The sequence below is a fragment of the Toxotes jaculatrix genome, chromosome 16 (assembly GCF_017976425.1).
Source record: "Toxotes jaculatrix isolate fToxJac2 chromosome 16, fToxJac2.pri, whole genome shotgun sequence".
NCBI classification, from domain to species: Eukaryota; Metazoa; Chordata; class Actinopteri; family Toxotidae; genus Toxotes; species Toxotes jaculatrix.
This window is the reverse complement of record NC_054409.1, coordinates 14,204,080-14,226,182: the sequence shown is the minus strand read 5'-3', so window position 1 is coordinate 14,226,182 and position 22,103 is coordinate 14,204,080. Positions and strand designations below refer to the sequence as shown.

The window sequence follows — 22,103 nt, the reverse complement described above, 5'->3', positions numbered from 1 at the left end:
CGCAGGGTGATGTTGTAGTTTGTTTAGCTGTATGAGGAGTAATGAGGAGGCACTCGGTTTAAGGTTTGCCACCCCCCCGATGTCTCTTTGGGTCATGCGGTTACTTGCTTCAGCTTGAGACAGGAACCCCGCTCGTGCGGTGTAACCCGTGTATAGTTTCAAACACTCACCCGGACATTGCCAGACGCCGGCGCGCGATGATGACAACGTAGATGTCAAATGTGGCTTTTCTCCTGATGGCTCTGTCTTCAGCTATCAAGCTTCTGTAAAGGCTATAAACCTGAAAGTAAGTATAGTTTCGTGTTTAATTACCGTTGAAGGACGTGGTTTGCTGAAATTAACGATAGTACTATGTTTAGCAGCCACGTGTAAGCGGTTTTTGCTCATGGTAAGTTCAGAGGAGTGCTGCCTTCACAGCACCGACCTTCAGACTGCTTCACTTACATAAGGTGCCAGCACCAGCTAGTTATCTCAGTAATGTGTATATTTTTGTTTCTAACATAGTATCTGCTTTAAAAGACATATTTATTTCGTAATTCTCTCAAATATCAATTCAAAAATAAAGTTGTGAATCAACCTGGTGCCACCTACAGGATTGAATGACATAAAAAAAAAAAACGGTATTGATAACCAAAACTCCTTCCCACATCCACATATATCCATATATCTTTTCAGCATGGAACATCACATGTGAAGTTTCCCAGCCATTGTTCCTCTCAGTGGGCTGTATGGTGATAATAGAAGTAATACTTTACAAGTAACAAAGTTAAAATAAAATGCAGTTTTCAGGGATACGTTTTGGTAGAAGTAACACATTATGGATACACTTGGCCAAGTAGTTTCCTGTTATTTAAATAGTACAGTGTGACCTAGTGCTGAAAAGATTAGTCTATGGGATGACTGATAGGTTAAATTAATCACCAACAACTATGGTAATCAATTAAAAAGTAATTTAGCTAGCAAAAATGTCAAACATTTGTTGGTCAAGCTTCTAAAATGTAATGACATTTAGCTTTATACTGTTTTATATCACTGTAATATGAATGCATGTGGGTTTGGGACAGGGAACTAGGGAAAAAGCCATTGGAATATGTCACCTTTGGCTCTGTTGTGAGTAATATTTTTCAGCATTTTCTGGCACTTTATACACTAAACAATCAGTTTAACAAAACAAAAAATATAGAAAGCGATTAATTGACACTGGTAAAAATTAGTAGTTGCTGCCTCAATGTGAACAGTTTGTTTGATGAGGCAAAATATTGTCAGATACTCTACCACTTTATTTTCTACTGAAACTGTAAAGTGTACAGAGGAGAAACCATGCGGGCTCACCAGCTGGCTTCTGCTGCTGGAAGAAACAGAGGTGTGTCTGCAGCTGCTGCTGGGTGTGAAGTCTACAGGATATGAGGCTACAGTATCCCACCTAACACCTGTGCTTCGCTTTTTCTGCTTGACTTCCCCTCTAAAGAGATCTGTCACTGTCCCACATCTCGGCCTATCTGCTCTGCCACAGTGCACCGTATCGTATCAGCATGACAGGAAACCTGCCAGCCACAGATGCCTGTTATGGGTTTGTGTTGTAGGTGGTGAACCACAGTCTCGCCTAAATATTGCCATTGGAATATATTTGGATTTTGGTAAATTATCTTGTACTAACATCAGGGACCAGTGGTATGGTTGTAGCTGCCTTTTAGGAAAGTGGGGAAAAAACAACAAATACATTTAAATTTTAGTAAAATAAAGGGTTTTAGTGTTTTCCTAACAGAATTTTTTGTTGAGTAATCAAACATTTTTTAGAGAGGTGGGTTTCCCTGGGGGAGTTTGGGCTCAGGACTGGTGATGAGAAGTCTTTACCTGCTTTTTAAATTCAAACAGTATGTCTGTCATGTCCAAAAATATTTTCAGACTCAGATGTGTGAGTCTGCAATCTATACACTGACCCAGAAGATCTCCAAAAACGTAAAACACATGACCTTACTGGACATTTGATTAAAGTATCTTGGATTGGGGGAGAAACATCTTCAGCTTTTTAGTCTCTGCTCCTTTGATTCAGGCTGAATTCGAGCTGAAAATAAATAACAATTTTCATCATTTTGTAGACAAAAGTGTCTCAGAAATATGATGTATTTGGGAAAGCTCCACTCATGTTTGACCAAATAGTTTTTACTGCAACGGTGTGTTTTATTTCTCCTCACAGTTTAAAGTTTACAGTTATAAATACACACCAGACAAAAGAAGATGTCAGTCAGGCTGCAGTACACCGCAAGCTGTTCACAGCCACTGACTGTGAAAGACCGGCTTTAGCTTGTGTTTGTGTCTGTGGGCTTCGATATCTCAGAGTTTGTCTGTGCTTGTGTGTACGCTGAGGTTCAGTGACACAGTTCACACTCAAGAGCCAGATTGCGAGGTGGGAGGTGGTTCCTCCATAGAAAAGACATGGCTGGTCTCATGGCGTTGCATGTTTTTTGAATGGGAGGTTCCCCTTCAGGAATGCCCAAACAACTGTGCGTGGGCTGAGTGCAGACTTAGTTTTATCCCATAGATTTGTCTTTGTGTGGAAGAGGAAGAGAAAGAGCATGGTGACTGAGTGTAACTGCGTGTAATGTTGCCTGAGAAGTTGAGTGCACCAAGTTCTACAACAGCAGGGATTTGTGATAAGATTTACAAGAAACTCTTTTCCTCCTCTGTTCTTTGTATTGTCAGACTACAGTCTGTGATCCAATCAGTGAAGTTATTTAATCAATTAGTTGATCAACAGAGAAATAATCTTTTAATTTCATTTTTTAATTTTCAGACTGCGAACCATTCCCCAGTTTCACCCTGTCAGTTGCTGTTTTTTTTTGTTCTTGTTGTGTGATAGAAAACTGAACATTTTTAAGTGTTAGAGAAGGTCTTTTTTTTTCTGGCATTTGATAGTCCGAACAATTAATAGATTTGTTAAGAAAGTAAAAGACCTGTTTCATGGCAGACATTTTGGCTTGTCATACAAGGCCATGCATTATATATAGATATTGTGTTTTAAAATTATATTTACTATAGTAAATTGGATAAGTTGCATAAATGAATTTTATCCATATTGTCCTCCTATGGGGAAGATGTCTAAGGTTTGTAAACCACAAAACAAGCCGATATTTGTGATGATAATTTGCTGATAACTACAAGAAATACTGATTTTCATCTGTAAGTTGATTTCCTGAGTTATTGTATGCATTTGAATATACCTGTAATTTATATTTATATAAGTAAAAAACTCAAACAGGTTTAAAGAAAAAGCCTTACTCCATATTGACTGCAAAGATGTCTGGTTGGCATTGCAAAGAAAATATAACATCAACTGCTTTCGTTCCACTGTTTCTTCTCATCATCTTTGTGGCAAATTATCATCAGATAGTTGTCGATAGAGAAGGAGACTATGGCACTGTAATATCAGTAAAAGATGTAGGCCCACCTCCTACTGGCTGATGTGAGTTATTACTTCATTTTGATAAATATTAGGGCTGATTTCAGGTGATCTGTGAATAAGCTGTGATTTTGTGAAATGTAGTCAAAATATGTTACTCTGAACTCAGTATCACTGTGCTTCTATTTTTCCTCTAACAACATATTTACTGTCTGTATGTTCTCACTTAGTTATGGCTTTGAACCATCTGAGCCTGCTGCGACCTCTGCTCTGTCAGTCCCTGGTGCGACAGGTCAGGTCTCCCCTCGTGGCCACATCCAGGGTCAGTACACTGCTACCGTTTCCCAGCACCACCTGTTACCCTGCTGCATGCACCAGACTCTATGCTACCAAGAAGGCAAAAGGTCAGTGGGAAGATTACAAACACTTGAGTTCACATTTGCACAACCTCTGTGCAAATGTGGATGTGAGTTACTTCATTAGATATTATTTATCTTAGCTATGAGTCTCCATTTCTCAGTCCTTCTTTCCCTCTCTTCATCTTCCAAGCTAAGGCAAAGGGCCAGTCAGCTAAGGTGAATATTAATTCAGCTCTGGTGGAAGACATCATCAGTCTAGATGAAGTGAAGGAGGACATGACCACTATTCTCAGTACGCTCAAAGATGACTTCACACGCAACCTCAGCATCCGGACCTCTCCAGGTATTCAGCTTAGCTCTCTTTCTTTCCTGGACTCCCTCTCACGTGTTCTGTCTCCTCACATCACTCTCCTTTTGTTTCTCACACTTTATACTCTCAAGGACACAACTGAACAGTTACCAAAAAGGCAAAACCTGCACATATACACTGACTCGCAAGCTCAAAATTTAAGCCACCTCATAGAAAACAATGACAACAAATAAAAGTCCACATAAATAACTGTAGCCATCTAATGTAACACTAAGTTGAAATAAATGGCAGAATAATAAAAGCAGTGACAGTATACTCACAGATGGAAGGGCTTAATTTAGTTGCTCAGCTTGTCATTTCCTGCTATTGTTAACAGATTGTTAAAGAAGGAAAACATGCAAGAACAATAGAACAAATGCAGTAAATTGAATATGATACCACATACAGGTGCGTACTCTCTATGTGACAGCTGGGCTTATTCTGCAGCCGCTTAAATCTAATCTTCCTCTTATTTAATTTCATGCTCACTAGTAATCCTTCTTTTGACCTCAGCCCTCATAGCTTGCCTGTGCTAGCCTCGTGGAAAAAAAAAAATCACAACTGTTATTTTTTATCCATTTTCCACAAACATGTTCTATTTTCAAAGGTATGTCTCCGGTCTCCTGGATGTCTGCAGTTCGGCCAGAATTATAAAATGTTTACCCAGAGTGAAACCATTGTTTGAATCCAGTTTTTCCAAATATTGCCTTTCAATTACATCTCTGCAAACATGCCTCTTCACTTCTGTGCTTCACTATATGAGTTGTTTGTTACATCCTCTGCTTTAGCCTAGAGTTAACATGTTATCATTCTGACTGGAATGCAAGCATCCAGGAGATCACGAACATGCGTGAAATACCTCAAAACCAGTTGATTTCTATTTTGAATTTTTAAAAATGAATCCCAACCATAACAAGGTAGACATGCATGAAGTGTGCAGTGACTCAGTTTCCTGTATGGTGAAGCGTAACTTTGAAAGTCCGGTTTTATTTTTCATGTTATTCATGTACTGTGCACACAAGGCTTTGCTTTTTAATACCACACCACATACTTTGGGGGTCATATGTCAGTAAGTCTTCCTCTTTGCATCTATCTGATAAATAGCTCAAGGCCTGGGACCGAGGAGAGCCCTGTGTGACCTCACCTTGACCTCAGTTTGACCTCTGTTTCCCCAACTACATCCAGGTCATAACCCTTTGCCTCTGGGTTCTAACAAATAGGAGCTGGGCTCAGAGGAGTTAGAGGTGGGGTGTATAATGGAAGCTCCCGCGGGAGGAGGCAGCTGCTAGAATCAGACTTCAAACCTGAAAGTGTCTTAAGTTTCTCCTGCTTTTCCTCCTCAGCTGAAATTTCACTCTCTCTGGCCTTTTATTTGCTCACTGTGCCGTCGTTTTCTTTTGCACAACATGCAGGCAACAGGGGCACTGACACGGCCTTTATTTTTTTTAAGGTTAAACCTTCAATGCCTTGACTTGTAGGTGACGTTTAACTGTTTCAGTGTTCTTCATTCATTCATCCAGTTCTCATCTTGTTCTCAACCTCTTTTTTTCTTCCACCATTCATCATTCAACAATTTTTTGCTCTGAGTCATCTTCTGTCTCCAGCCCCTCCCTTTATCCCTCACTTACTTTTCTCTTGTTTTTCCAATAATTCCCAGCTTTTAAATTCTGGCTTCTGCTCGTGATATTTTTAATCTCTCTCTCATACCTATGAATTAAACTTTATTGATCCACATGGAAACTTTTGTCCTGTGAACAAAAAGTTCAAGAATTTTGAGAGTTGGCTACTTCACTCCCTCCATCTCTTCTGTTCTCCTTCTGTATCTCTCGGCATTCTTGACGCTGTCCTTCCATCCTGTCATCCTCCCTGTCTTCTCCCTCCATCTGTGTATCCCTCACTGCTCTCCTCCACTCTGTCCATCCCCCTCTTTTCTGTCCAGCTGCACAGTAATCCAGGGAGGCAGCAGGACTTAGAGCTGACAGGAGAGATGAGATGGTGGAATGAAATGACGTCAGTTGTCTGAATGTGTGTGTCTCGTGCGAGTGTGTGTGTTTGTTCCATGCACCTCTCATCTGGCTCTCATTAAGCTTATGAGCGTGTGTGTGGATATGATTGTATGCATTGTTGTGTGTTGCCATGAACGCGCACTGTATGTGTGCGTGTGTTTGTTTGTGCATGGCGTATGGCAGAAAGTCGCAGACAGATGTAGAGAGAAGGGATCAGTGCTATGACCATCATATAGCGGTTAGTCACAGATGGGTAATCTGATCCAAAAACTAGTTCTGTTTCCATGGAAACTATAAGACAGTGTGGACTGAGACTGTGAACAACAACAACAGTATAGGGAAAATATTTTTAAATACCTCAAAACACAGAGTTCTAATAATCATAAATGTTTTTTAAACAGCAGTTGTCGAAAAAAAACTTTGCTGGAAAACACAAGTTATACTACATCTTGGCTGGAAGAGTCATAAGACCTCATGAGTTCATCACAGCACATTATGGTTGTGTTCACACATAATCTGGTTGGCACGGTTTAAACGTTAACTGACATGCTTGCTCATTTGGTCCAGTTAACTTACACTGATGAGGATTCTGTCTTTCAAGCCCTGGTGTAGGCCAAACAGCTGCACAGAGACCACCTGATATGAATGGCCCACTTTTACAGTTAAGCTTGGCAGGTTTGTATGTGCACTGTGGGGCATTTTGCCTTTAGTACAAGGTGGACAGCAGAGAGGTGACAGGAAACAAGGGGAGAAAGAACAGTATGTTACCCGATGTTATGTCAGTGACTAAAAAACACATCTTTTTTAGATTAAAAGCAAAATGTGTGTAGTGCAGCATACATATTTCATCATATACAGTACGCTATGTAATTTTTTATCATCTTGTTACATCATATGTTGGATTTTGATAAAGAACAATTTTGCCAAATTTCTTATATTTGGCAGAAGCTTTCTCAGCCATCCTCCTCTGCCCGTCTCTCAGCGCCCCCATACCCCCTCCTCACCCTCCATCTATGTAGTTAAAGAAATGACTGTCTGTCTGTCTGCCCTCCTAAAGTACTTGCAGATGTGTAGGTGCTCATTGTCAAGGCACAGGTAACAAAGATGGACAGGCAGAAGGTCACAGATATGGACATGAACAGGCTGCATATACACAGAGAAGCACTCTTAGACGGACAGTAGGACAGGCAGGTTTAGATCCGCACACAAATGCATGTTTTAAGTTAAAGAGGGAGACAGAATAATTGGCAGGTAGACAGTATATGTCAGTGATTCAGCTGGGGAGCGGCCTTTAAATAAAAGGTATCCATTTCATCACATCATACTGACCGTTTATTTTTAATTTCTTCTTCTGCATCTAATCTCTGACCAGTTCATCTATGTTTTTTTTGCCTTTGAAATCATATGATAAATCGATCATAAAGAGAAAATTACACCATTGGCTCACCTCCCCTTTGACCCCCCCACCTTTTTTTTTCTACACACAAGTACACACCACCACCAGCAGCACAACCCCCACTGGGTTAGCAGGGAGTGGGTGATGTAAGGCAGAGTTGGAGAAGAAGGAAACAACTGCGTCTGAGGTTAGCCAGATGGAGGACACGGAGAGGGGGAGAGGGACGGATGGGTGGAGTGAGGGAGGCACAGGAGAGACGAAGAGAGTGATGGAGGGAGAGTGGGAGGAAAGGACAGAAATCAGCTCATGTTGGCAAACTTACCTTTGCTTCTCTCAGTGTTGACAGTGAGGGGAGACAATAGATCATGGAAACTCTTAACAGCCTGACAGTGGTCTCTAATGTTTTTTGATTTTTTAACTTACTCATGCAATTTGTGGCTTCTTCTGCACATTCGTCTCTCTGTCTGTCTGTCTGTTTATTTATTAATCTGTATGTCTGGCTGAGTGGTTGACTGCATGTTTTCCTTTATATTAAGTTTACACAGAAAGAGTGTCATCAAAGGAGAAAAGCAAAAACCATAATTACCAGAGCCCAGTGGTGCTTTTGGGGTCGATACCGATATTGACACTGGAGAATAAAACAAATCTGTTAACAATGTATTGGGTAATAATCTGCTTTTTCTTTTTTTTTCTTTTTTCTTTTACAGAGACACATAACATTACTAGTAGTTTGTTATAAACATATGTATGAATAAAGATATTCTGCAAATAATATAAAAATAACATTGTCTATAGTGACAATAGATATAAGGTGATAAATTATGCACAATGGACATGTTTGAAAGTTAAATTATTAAAATATATATATACATATAAACATTTCTTTAAAAACAATATTCAACTTGAATTTAGGAAAATAAAGTCCTGTAAATTTATCACTACAGTTTACAAATGCTGATATGTTTGATTTTGTTCCTTAAATTGTCAGTGTGGGTAAATAAATAAAGTAAATAAACAATTCAGTTTATTTGTGTTTGTTTAGGAGCTCTGGATCACATTGTGGTGACGACTCAAGATGGAAAGTTCCCTCTCAACCAGCTGGGTCAGATCTCAATGAAATCACCTCATCTCATTATGGTCAACATGAGCAGCTTCCCTGAGGTAAGACGATCACACACACACACACACACACACACACACACACACACACACACACACACACACACAGAAAACCAAATACAAGAATCCACACCGGTACAGATTCTCCCTACTGGTATTTGTTTGTCTCATAGAGACAAGCTCACAGTAACTAAAAGCTTTATAAAAATAATCCAAAGGACAGACAGATAGACGGTCCTCTCTGAAGGAAAAGTGAGCCAGACCAGAACTCGAATCCCACATCAGTCTGTGTAAATGAAACCTGACCTGCCTCTCTCTCTCCAACTGTGTCTCAGATGCTAATTGATTGATGACTCAGGGAGCCCTTTGTTCTGGGGTGAAAGATAGCAACAAGAACCTAAACTCTGTGTGTGCATGCACTGAGATGTGGTTATGCCTGCATGTGAGTTGTCACAGAATAGGAAATGACCTCATTTTACCCCCAGGTTAGGAAGGAATAGATTATTTTTCTTTTTTCACTCCTTTTTCTCTCCCTCTTTTCCTTTGTAGATGATACAGCGCTGTACTAATCAGAGCTCCAGAAAGACATTTTGCACATGGGGGGCAAAGCAGAGCTTTAGTGGCCAGGCTTTCTGGTGGTCTGGAAAATCTAAATGTGCTTTTTTAGCATTTAACACAACATTATGAAATCATACATCCACAGACAGCCATGACTGATGATGATTTAGTTCTCTTTGATCTTATTAGCCCTTGAGCCACTATACCAGTACGTGGTACCTTGTTTGAGATGCAACTGTCCATCCAATAGTTGTTGAGACATGTCATCCTGAACCACTAATTTCAGATTCATGGTGGCACTAGTGAAATTGTCAGGATGATTAAGATTCATCTTCATTTTTAAGTGGTCGAGCGACAAGTTGAGCATTGCCATCCCTAGAGCCACACTACTAGCATGACAAAATAAAATAGGTGGAGGAGGGAATAAAAAAAAGATTATGGGCAGGCAATCACCCATTCTAACCCAATATCAGAACCTGCTCTGGAGTCTAGAGACTGTGTCCTCAAATTTACAGTAGTTTTTCAAGAATTCAAAGTAGTTAACCAGTTTTTGCATGTATCTTCCTCCATCTTCTGTTTACCCACCAGTCACTGTTTGTGACACTAAGGACTGTGGTTTTTCTTTGTTCTCCTTTGTACCAATATTTCAAAACAACATGCAAATCTAAGCATTTATCAGTGTCTTAATCTGAAAATTCAGCCTTCAACCTGAGTCAGGCTGAACGGTCCACCGGTGAGTCTATTTCCTTCCCCGAAACTCCGACCACAGACCACACACACGCCAACAGACACACTCATGCACACACACGCTACCCTGTCGTGCCTTATGTTAACCCATGTCCCACACAGGGGTGAGTCCTCAGTACCCAGAGCTAATAGGCTTATAATGATGCCTATCCATTACCAGGCACTCTAGAGGCCCAACCATTGTTTTCCATTCATTCATTAGGAGCAGCCTGGGAAGACACAGTGGAACTAACAACAGCTAACAGCATGCTTAGATCAGTGGGCAATTTTGTGTGTGTTCGTGTGTTTTAGGGCGTTTGTGTGTGTATGTGTATGTTTAAGCATCCCACCACTTTCTTCCCCAAAGAAATACTTCCTCAGGACTCTTTCTTTTTTTTTTTTTTTTTTTTTTAATACACGTACACACACAAAAGCTCTCACACACATTCCTCTACGCTCGCCTCTTTGCTTTGAACCGGTCCGTCGGCGTTTGATGTGAAACTTCAGTGTAATTTCTCTTCCTCTCCAACATATTAACCAGAACCTGCTCGGCCTTTCCAGAAAAATTCCTCTCGGTTTTCCGTAACCACCGGCGTGGACGTCGCAGAGGGGAAGCGGTGATGAATTTGATGCTGAGAACAATCAAACATAGGTATGGGGTGAATCTATCACCCCACACTCAAAGAGAGCAACCAGAGGCCTGCGCTCCGGATGATTTTAACAAAGGAAAAGAAACTTCATGAATTGATTTAATGCACACAAATAAATTCCTTTAATCTCGCTGCCATTTCTTTCCCCCAGCGGAAAAGGCCAGAAAGAGCTGTCGAGAAAGGGGAGTAAGGAAGAAAGGAGTTAAAAACAAAAAAAAGAAGAGGAAATTATACACTCTTATTCCTTGCATTGCACATTTGCACACTTTGTAAAGCTTAGCTAAGGGAATTGTCATGTGGTTGCAGAATTGGTTTGAGGAGTGTGACTATGTTTTCAGGAAATTCAAAGGATTTGGCTTCCTCCCCCTTGTGTGTATGTACTGTTTAACTGCAGCTCTCTGGTTCCAATGTAGTGTTTGCTGGACCGAGGGATTGTGTTGTATATGCTGGATAACGTCTTTATGTTTCACATATGTGAATGCTGTTTTAATACATCCCACTGACTTTCATGCAGGCTTCTTTTTCTGCCTCCCTGCCTGCCAAATAAATAAAAATAAACTTTTAAATAAAATTACAAAGAGCTGTGCGACTGTAACCAACACTTTTCACAACCTCTCAGCATCTTTGCTTGATCTTGTGTTGTGTTGCGATATCATGTAGCATTTACAGCACAGCTGCCTCTCCAGCCAGTGTCCACATTGACACTGGATGACTTGTTCCCTCACAAAACACATAATGCTCTTCTTTTCATTCCTCCCTGATTATCTGCATCCTTTAGAAAGATGACAGATGGTGCTTGGGAAATATTAGCTTCGTTTTCTTTTTAAGTTTTTCGGGAAGATATTTTGGACAACAGCTGAGAAGAAGGTAATTTTGTGCAGATGTTTTCATTTCTAGAGATTGTTTGGACCAGTGTTGAGACCAGTGTTACAGTGATCTTACACTGATCAACATAAGATAATGAATATTTGCCATTTTCCAGACATACTGAAATTATTAACTTAATACTGTTACTGATGTGTATGTGTAAACGTGGCCAGCATCTTTTTTTAAATAATCGAAAAGCTGTAAACTTTTTCAAATAGATCAACATGTCAACATTAAATCCACATACACGCTCCAAAGCACATATGTGTATGTGTTTGTGTGTGTGTGCATGTGCGTGTATCCGTATCCATACACGGACACAAGCAGACTCTCCTGTGAGGTCACCAGGGGTCAGCGCCCTGCCCTGCAACCTTTCAGTCCTGTCCCAGAGGGCCGAGCGTTGACAGTGGCCCGAGGCACTTCCACGCTGCATGGGCTTCCCCTGACAAACACACACGCACACAGACACCCCACCCAAACACACATCTACACACACTACATACACAATATTAACACCTTAATGATTGCCAGCTGGAGCTGTCCCACTACCTGAAGTTGTAGCGCTGCTTTTCAATTCACACCAGTGCTCAAAGCGAAACACACATTCATATATCTGTGTGTGTGTTTGTGTGTTGCCCTCAGGCTACATCGGCTGCCACCCGTGCCCTGAGAGAGAGTAGCATGAACCTAAACCCAGAGGTGGACGGGACAATCATCAAGGTGCCCATTCCCAAGTGAGTCTGTTTCTCTCTCTCACACACACACACACACACACCCATAAGGCAGAGACATTTTCCTTTCTTTCCATCTTATTTGTCTTCTGTAATCCCTCTGTTTTCCCACTACTATTCAATATAAACAAATATTTTATCTTCTACTAGTCCCAAAACAAATCATCTGATCATATTAATCAATTGCTGAACTGGCAAAATATTAAGACATGTTTTCGGGTTCTGGTAACCTCTGACAGGCATTTCACATATTTCTGAGATTATGGACTAAATGATTAATACATAAATCAATAAAATGATCAGTACATTATGTAAATTATCATAACCAAACCTTACAGTAAGTCTCACCCATGGTTTTGTGTTTCACTGTGTTAATAAATCCCTTAGCCTCCAAACACGGGACTGTAACTGACAGATTTATTGACTTTTGCCTGTAGATGTATAGAGACCCCCGGTGTGTTGATGTGATGGTTGGGTCACACTCTCTCTCTATTCGGGCTGGATCTCTCTCGCTCTCTCTCTTTTTCAGTCTGCCAAGTCAAACAACTTCACACAAAACTATCCGTCACTCACTCATTAAACCACTCTGTGTGTATATACAGTATGTTTTTTTACATATACACACACGTGCATGTAAGTCTGCATGTATAAATGCTGGCCTGTGTTTATGTGCATGTATGTTCTTACTGTGTGTGTGTGTGTGTGTGTGTGTGTGTGTGTGTGTGTGTGTGTGTGTGTGTGTGCTTGGAGCAGCAGGTGTTAGTCTGGCAGAGGAGGGACACAAGAGTCAGACTGCTTTCCCCCTGCAATCAGTCTCGGCACGCTCCGAGCCTCCATTTGCATTTCCAAAGAGAAGGCGCTCCTTGATTGGCCCTGGAATCAGTAATTAGGCTGTATTGTTTGCGGTAAATAGACGCTGCACTTGGATTGTTTGCAAATAGTCCCAGAGGCAAAAACAACGAAAAAAAAAGCCAATTAAGGACAAAGAGGGAGAGTGAAATGGGGAAGTAGGATTTTCTGAGTGATTAACAAAATGCAAAGTTGTTGGGATGACGGATGTTTCAGCTCTGGTCTAAGACCTCGGGAAGTGATTGTTGTTGTATGGTTGCTACGAGTCAGAAGTGAAATGATTAGACTTCATGTCTACAAGCACTTAGCATCCCATTTACCCAAGTGAGAACATTGTTCTTTCATCATTTTCTTTCTGCACATTTATGTGTTTCTGTGTTTTATGTTTTATGTACATACTAGGAGTATACAGGGACATTAAAAGGACACGGATGAGATTGTGTGTGTGTGTGTGTGTGTGTACTTTTGCTCAGTGTCATCTACTTGTCTCCCAGCGATCGTTATCCTCTCTGTTTTCGTTTTTTCTCTGTCATCCTCTGTCTTACTCTTTGGTCTTCTCTCTGTCCTCCCATCTCATGTCCAACTCTACTTCGCAGAATAACACGGGAACACAGAGAGAACCTCACCAAGCTGGCCAAACAGTTCAGCAACAAGGCTAAAGATTCGCTGAGGAGAGCGCGATCTAACGCGGTCACACAGGTCAAAAAGGCGAAGGAAGGACACTCGGAGGACACCATACGACTCATAGAAAAACAGGTACGAGACAGGGAGGAAGACGCATATGACAGTGTTATTGCACATACAGACAGAGGCATTCAGTGAGCTACTTAATCAGAAGGGAAGTTTGAAGGAAGGTTGAGATGAGTGGTCAAATGTGATTTGAGTCACTGAACTGATAAGACTTCAAGAGGCGAAAGATCGTTAGAGTTAGACTAAGTCTAAGACCTGAAACCACAGATTGAAACCACAGCCCAGACGTTCCAAGGGTGCAGCTTTTTCTGAAGTAATGAAGTGACATTACAACTAAAGCATGAAGACGTTGCCTTATAATGAATTTAATAAAGCAGTGGTGGTATTTTACCGTTTAATGTGTAAGTTCCAAATCAACACCTAAGAGAAGGTCATTATCATTGCAGTCACATTCTGTCACAAAGCAACTACACAATATCATCCTTTACCAGAGGGAGGTAAAACGTGTGCCCAAGATGTGTAATCAGAAAAGTTTCATCTTGTTCCATCTTCCCCTCTGCCGTCACACAGATTCAGCAGATGGCGGACGACATTGCAGCCGACATTGACAAACAGCTTGCAGCCAAGACCAAAGAGCTATTAGGCTGATGGGGACAGTACAGAGAAGTACACAGGTCTTATTTTTGATAGTGTATCATTTGGTTATCACTGGACTTACAGGTGGACATACACAACAGTGGCAATGTGTCAGTGTTACTATGTTGATAACAGACAGTGACTGGATCTTGTTGAGAAGGTAGTTTTTGAATCCAACAGACAAACAAGCCTCTGGTCCTGTAGTACATGTTCTGGTTCTCCTGGCGGACGCTGGGTTTTGGTTCCTGCCCACATCACTGGCAAAGATCTTCTCTTCACTGCTGGGTGATATCTGTGTTTAACCGTCAGCACATAAACAGAAATTGGCACGGAAATAACAACAACGACAGACTGCCAGTCACCTCCCTCCTCCCTTGTTACCCGTCCTGTCTTCAAACAAACTCCGAGCGAGGGACGAATGGACTTTTAATGGGATTTGTGGGCCTCCTCCTAATCAAACCCTTTGCCACAAGGGCTGTCTGTTTACATAAAACAAGCGCACCCGTCTGAATGTAAACTGGCTGCGGATTTGTCTTGGTGGCGAGAGCGAGAGAGAGAAAGGGAGAGAGAGTTTGTTCCAGAGACGCGGGATCCAACCGAACAGATATCATTAGCGTGTTGCCAAACATTTGTTTCACATTGATTCAAAGTCTGTTAAAAATGCACTTGAGAAAAAAAAAAGGCTCTTTAATTTCTGCCCATGTCTAGGATTGATAATATGGCTACTCACACAATAAAGTCGAGAAAGTAACATTATTGATGGACTCCATTAAAGAAACACTGCTTTGTACAGCGTGCGTCATCTTTCTCGCTCTTGTTTTCTTTTCTTTTTCCCCACTTTTGGTTTGAAGTCGCCCCCTCCTCCATTAGCTCGAGTGATAATGGAGTTTTCCTGTGTACAGACCTCGAGGCCCTGGCTGCTGGCACCATAGTTGTCCATTAGGAAAAGAGACTTTTAATGTTCTGCGCTTTGGCCTTCTCTGTCTTTAAATAGCTGCACTTTTAAAGCCAGTCCGGAATTGTTGTAGAAACAGTTGTTCAAACCAGATCAGTAACAAGAAAACCTACCCAGCAACACACACACACACACACACACACATACACAGCTCTGCTTTCATGTACAGCTCGAGGCTTTCTGTACTATTATGTGGTTGGTGTCATCATCCTCATCATGATTTGTTTTGCTTCCTCTGCTACTGGTCGCAGGCAGCCAAGTTTGCCCAGTGATTTGGTCTGATAGCCGCACGGTGATTTAATGTTTATAGCAGCGCAGCATTGCAAACTCCTAATTATGAACTTATCAGAAAGACTTCTGACTTCTTTAAAAGAGAGAAAACGAATTGAGGAATGGTGACAATGCAGATTTCATGGTGGTTTTTGTCGTCTTTGGTGCGACATAGCGGCAGCGCTAAATTGCAAGCTACAGATTGTGGTTTTATTACATTTGCCTTGGCCCTCTGTCTTCGCTGAATGGCTTTGCTTTAATGGCCTAAACAGACCAGAGTCGTTGGATAAACAAGAGTTTAGCAGAGGAGTGGCTGGGTCGGGACAGAGGAGAGGCGGGGTGGAAATGGCAGGTTTTTGTGGTGATTCTAGGTCCATATGTCAGCAATTTGAGGGCATTGTGTACCTTGGCCTAAAACAGAGGCTTCGTGATCGATGGAGGGGTGAAAATCTCCCAAGTCCCTGGCGCAGAACACAGACAAGCACAAGGAAATTGCTTTCAGCTGATAGCTTCATTTTGGTTGACATTTATCAAGTGAATTACCCCTGTTCCTTTCAAATGTTTACTACTACTAGCACCGCCTTTTGACGTACATGTGTGTGTGTGTGTGTGTGTGCGTGTGTAAGTGACCGCGTTTGTGTGCAGGCGAGAGAGCAATAAAGGTTTGTCTGTGGAAGTTCTGGTGTGTCCTTTGGTGATTCCTCACAAAAATATACAAGTCTAAATTAGCTCAGTAAACGTTTGATTTGATAGTCTAGCCTTTCATCCACTGCGGGTGCATTTAAGGAAAGATAACCAGAGTTACACACTTGGAACTTCCAGCTTTGACTCACAACATGCTCTTTTTTAAAACTGTATTTTTACTAAAAAGCATCAGTGTCTGATTCTTGCACAGCAGATGTAAATGTAAACGTGCCGTTGAAAGCAAAATTCACATTATCAGCAAATACAAAACCATTCATCTCAAGAGTTGAACTGAGAACGTAACTTTCACTAATTAGCTGGAAAGGTGGACTTGGAATAATGGTAAATGCTAAGATATAATGTAGTAATGTAATTTAGCTGTGATTCAATTATACAGCAATATCTAAAGTTTGCTGACGTTAGCTAACATGCAGTGAGCTACTGGTCATACAAGACCAAGGAAGGATGAAGCAGTAAAACCCTTGAGTGTATTGAATTGAGCAATAGTGCTATGTAGCTCTTAAGGATTGAAGTTTTCATTTGGAGGAAGAAAATTTGTCATTCCTTTTTTCAGAATTTGCATAGCTTCACTTTAAATGATCAAAATGGGAATTTTAGGAAGTGCGCTTGTTGCGGTGTGTTTACTGAATCCAATTTCATCCCTTTACTGTTATCAGAAAGCACAAATGTCTGATACAGCCATGGAAAGAGTACAACTTACAGTCATATTGGGGGAAAAAAATCAGATCTCTTGAGTGTTGTTCTCCATCTCAATCTCTCCATCCGTTTTTTCTTCATATCTCCACTTTTCATGTAAATTTCTGTATTGCATTATTCATATCTTTTGTGAGAAGCTTGTGACAGTGATCTAATACTAGTTTGGCAAAAAGACCTTTGTTATACTGTCCGGTCACTGTGTTTATGACAGAACAGAGAGGATTCATATATATATATATATATGATGCCCCTCTGCTTGCCTTCTTCCCTTTGTGCCTCCTGTGATTACACCAAGAACATCAGGCCGCTTTGCTCCTGCAGGAGCTGAGCCGCTGAGGACGCTTGCGAACCGGGCAACGACTGAGCAGTCCACTTCAGTGCAGACAGAATTGGATTGATCACACACACACACACACTTCTCATTCCCTCTCTCCCTCTCTCTCCTCATCACCTCTGGAGTGTAAAGAGCGTCAGAGTGCGAGAAGCCACCCTGAAGATCTCATCAAGGATCCAATCAGCACGTGAATACGAAATCTACTCTCCTCTTGCGATGTGATGATGGGGAAAAGACATATTGAGAGAGCCTGTCTGGAGTGAAAATCTCTGCATATGCAAAGTGAACTTAAAATTTAAATGGATTTGATGTTCACAAGAGTATCTCTGACCCTTTCAGGGATGTGGTAACAGGCTCGGGAGGAGAAGAATATGTGCAGATTAGCCTATTAATATTTATAAATGTAATTGGTGGAGCGGTGTGGCATGATGCTTTGTTGTGCCTGCTGTAATGCAGACCACGTTTGGGCCTAATCCAGGTGGACGCTCTTACTGCCTCTAACAGGGAAATGGCCGGCCATTTTAGGAGGAAGCTGGATATCCTAATAATCAGGTAAACTAATACCGGGCGGTGAGAGTGTTTCCTTCCGGAGCTCTTGGCACGTCAGTCATTCACGGAATTGCTCCTGTCTGGTCTGCGAACCATTTTAACCCAGTGGAACGTGGACCCCCCCCCCACGCACGTGCATTTAAAGAGGACCACACGGGCCCCTTTGGATAGCCTCTATATCCACGAGGAGGCTCCCCAACCATCATAGGAACCAACCAGACCCTCCAACTCTCTCTCACACACACACACACACCTCCTGCTTCTCAAATCTGAACAAAGCGTTCCTCAGTCTAAAGTGGTTAAACTGTCATTTCAAATCGTCTGGACATCGTGATTACTGGCATGGGAGGAATTATATATTTAGCTTTATGTCCATCGCCATTTCCTCCCCCCGCCCTGATCTGAAGTGACTAGCCAGTAGTGCCCTCGATATTACTATCTCTGAGGAGTTTAAACCTTCCCCCAGGAGAGAAGTGTAATCAAGGGCTGCCAGCGGGAGAGAGGGAGAAGGAGGGAGGGAGGAGGACGAGAGGTGTGGGTGGTGTTGGAGACCTGTGGTGATGAGATGGTGGAGGGAATGACAATGGACCCAATTTACAAATAAATGTCCATGTCTAGATCCTTAAAAATACTAAAGTACTAAGCCAAGTATTATTTGAGCAGAAAATATTAAAAAAGGAAATCTGAGTGTTTTTTGGAAAACTTACTTTTTACATATAATTTTGTCAGTGTAACTGGACCATATTTTCAGAAAGTAACATCTTTTTTTTTTTTTTTTGGCATGTTCAAACGACTAAACAGACATTTGTCACACTGATAGGAAAACATCATTGCTACTTTGCAAAAAAAAAAAAATCTTTATATCAAGTAATTAATTTTCTTTTGTTGAGGCCCAAAGTCAGTAAAACATTTTTTTTAAATCTGCTGTTGCTGAAGGATTTATCAGCTTTTTCCAGTTCACATCCAAATTAATTTACTGGAGACAAGACAGAAGAAGGCATGTACACAAACACTGGCACAACTGCTCTTTTGGACTGATGCATTGTTCAGAAAAATGTGACATGTCTGCACATATCTGTACCTCCAGCCCTTTCACCCCCACCCCGCACACCCAGGCCTCCAGCCTGCAGCATCTCATCCATCCTGAAGAGAGTCATTCATCCTCAATAACGTCACCGCTCGCTCATAAATAAAAGTGACCGTTAGGAAAGCAGATGAACGCAGCCAACGGATTGGACAGGAAGCCTGTTAATCTGCAATCCAATCCGGTCCGAGTCTGGCGAAACCCGGCTCAGCTTGGCTGACCCAGGCCTGGGAGGAAGGAAGTGAAGGACTCAGGAAACAGTGTTCAGAGCTTTCACCAGTCATATCCATCACAGGGTTGTGTCTCCACGCCTGGGCAAAAGAACTGGAGAGTCATTAGAGGGGCTGGTCTGCAGGCTGCAGCGCTGCACTTAACTAAACATCTTTTCCATAAAATAAATGCTTCCAGGTTACTGTGGGTCCCAGAAAACCCAGGTCGCCTCGCTCCTGCTGCCACTCATCTGATCCCAATTACCAAACAGAGTGGGTCATGGGCCAGCAGAGAGTATGGATAGAGACCGGGGCCGTGTGTTAAAACTCCAGTGAGCACCAGACTGGACCCCACAACACAAGTGTGGCATCATTTCGGCTTAAATCAACACATCGTCACCCGACATTACCCACCTTGCCTTACCCTTCCAATGTCTTCTGCAGTTAATTTAATACAAGCCACAACACACAATGTCTAGAACCATTATGGTTTTTGCACTTTTTGTTTTTGTTTTTGGTTTTAGCTCAAGTCTTAAGGTTTAGTGCGAGTGAGTACGTGTGGGTTAAGTGTCTGGCTTGAGGACTTTTTAGTGGAACATAAAACTGTTGTGGTGATCAAACTTGTGACTTGCACTGTCAGCAGTTTTAGAGCACCCCCATTTTTCCAGTTTTCATTGAAATCTAAGCCCTTCAAGTCTATTGTATAACCTTAAATGGTACAAAGGTCAGTGGTAAACTGCCCAAGGGAAAAAAAAGGTTTAGGTCACTGAAAAATCGTGTAAATCTCAAAGAAACCAGGCCTTTTTCAGGGATTAATAAAGTGCTTAACTTATAGTTGTGGAAGTAAATGAAGCCTTGAAAGTTGATGCAAATAATTCCTAAAGATTCCACAGCTTTTGTTGATGACTTATAAACCCTCTGTCTGTACAAAGGCAGAATTTGAACAAACTGTGTTACTACACTGTGAAAGCAAGTGCAAAACATTTATGGAAAGTTCTTCAACAGTGTTAAGATGAACTTTACAAACAATATTTGATTTCCACTGTTGAAAAAAACTAAAATTAAAAAAAATAAAAAAATTGATTACATTTAGTTCAACAGAAAGATTCCATGATTCCTTGTTTTTAAAATCTCCATCTGTTTATTTGTTCTATGCTTTAATTTCAGAAACACTGAGACATTGAAATATGTAAATTTAACTAACAGCTGGAAATGATGAGGTGCTCTAAAGTTTTTGTCTGGTGGTGTATCTGCAGAATCGAACCACAAATCATGCATCTCAACTATTGTCACTGCAGAACAAGGCAGTTCACTTAGTTTTCATATGGGGCATTTTCTGTCTTCAGTGGTGCTCTCATAACTCTAGAGGGCTCCAAGTAGCTGTGCAACTCACTGTTACCAAATCACAGTTTAACATACTGTGCATCAGTATCATGTCATGGCGGGCAGTGCCTTTACATCCTTTTTTATTTATGAAGTCAGCAGATACAGAAACACACTGACAAAACTTAATGCACAGTTATCAGACATGATAATTGTGCAGGCTAAGACAGGTTAACTTGTAAAACTGGTCCCATGATGGACTTTTATGGTTGCACAAGAACAGAAGCTGGACTAGAATCTGACAACCATTAAGTATTTTACAAACATGTTATAGCAATGTTGAGAACAAAATATAGAAATATTCATAGTGACATATACATGTGCTTCTGCATGCGTGTGTTTTTCTGTGGACATAGTGTGCATTTACATCCATACATTATTGAATAATTGTTTCCTGATGCTCGCCTCCTCCCTGGAATATTAATTACCAAATGATGAAACCGCCTCTTTGGTCTCGGAGGCTGAAGTTGAGGCCGCGCATGTATGGAGATCGTCCTTTTTGATGGGGTTAACTTTCATTTTGGGTGTGTGTGTGTCTCTTGTGTGTATCAGCTATGTTGGGGAGTTGAGTTTCAGAGGGAAGCATTTTTCTCAGATTGAATGGATGACGATAATATTTCGGACAGCTGGATGAAGCAGTTGTTGTCAGAATATTTTTGGCACAGAATAACTTATTCATGGGAGAAAATGGTCTTCAGATAGAAAAGAACAGCATGAAAAGAAAAAGCTGTTCTCAAATGTCCCTGTTTAGACTTCATTGGAAATAAGAAATCAGTTACCCAAACCACAGTGCTAACAATTTTGGCGATAAGGTAGAATAAGAGAGATTAATATAATAAGATAAAGCACAGACAGTAAAGAGAAGAGAAGATGTAAACAGCAGAAACAGTTGCCCCATAAGAAGTTTCCCTCTTATCAATAGAAAAGCTACTTTTTAGCATGTTTTGTGTCTAAATCATTTTCTCTGTGACCCTTCAGTTCCAGATTACCTTCAGAAGTAAATGTAATATCCTGGGTTTATTTTCTGCAGACATCAGAAACCTTGTAGAGCTCACACACTGAGCCTGTATGAAAAGGAGGATGGCACCATCTAGTGAAATAATGATGTAGGCGGAGAGGAAAAGCACACAATTTTCTTCTTGAAATAAAGTGTATGTAGAAATGAATGATAATACTGAATTCTGATTTTAAAATAATTTTTAAAAAACTGGCTTAAAGCAATGTTTTTCTCAAAGTTTTTGTGGCATGGAAACATCCTACTGTCAATACCGCTCTTGCATCATGAACCACTTCTCCTCTGTCCAACAGTATATTACAACAATCCTCTTTTCCAGAATACTGCAACATTTTTGGTATTTCCCTTGATTCAGATTTCTTACAGTAATCCTCAAATCTATGGTTTGCACAATAACAGTTGTGGCCATGATATACCCCCTAAATGAATGAAGACCTAGCATTAGAGATAATGCTAAAATTGCTGTGATTATGGTTTATTATGTGTCCATGTAATAATGAGAAATTAGGGTTTTTGGTAACAAGAATGTACTGATTTAGGAAAGAGAGAAACTTTGATGAATCATAC

At 41.0% G+C, this 22,103-nt stretch overlaps 1 protein-coding gene across 1 annotated transcript; it reads left to right on the top strand.

Moving 5' to 3' along the window:
* The first annotated feature begins 192 nt into the window (after positions 1–192).
* Positions 193–15,033, top strand: mrrf (mitochondrial ribosome recycling factor). Its single transcript, XM_041058151.1, has 7 exons — positions 193–286; positions 3,631–3,804; positions 3,950–4,102; positions 8,553–8,671; positions 12,073–12,164; positions 13,607–13,766; positions 14,271–15,033. Exons 2-7 carry the CDS (start codon positions 3,633–3,635, stop codon positions 14,346–14,348), a joined length of 774 nt encoding a protein of 257 aa, XP_040914085.1. The 5' UTR covers positions 193–286; positions 3,631–3,632; the 3' UTR covers positions 14,349–15,033.
* Positions 15,034–22,103: the final 7,070 nt, after the last annotated feature.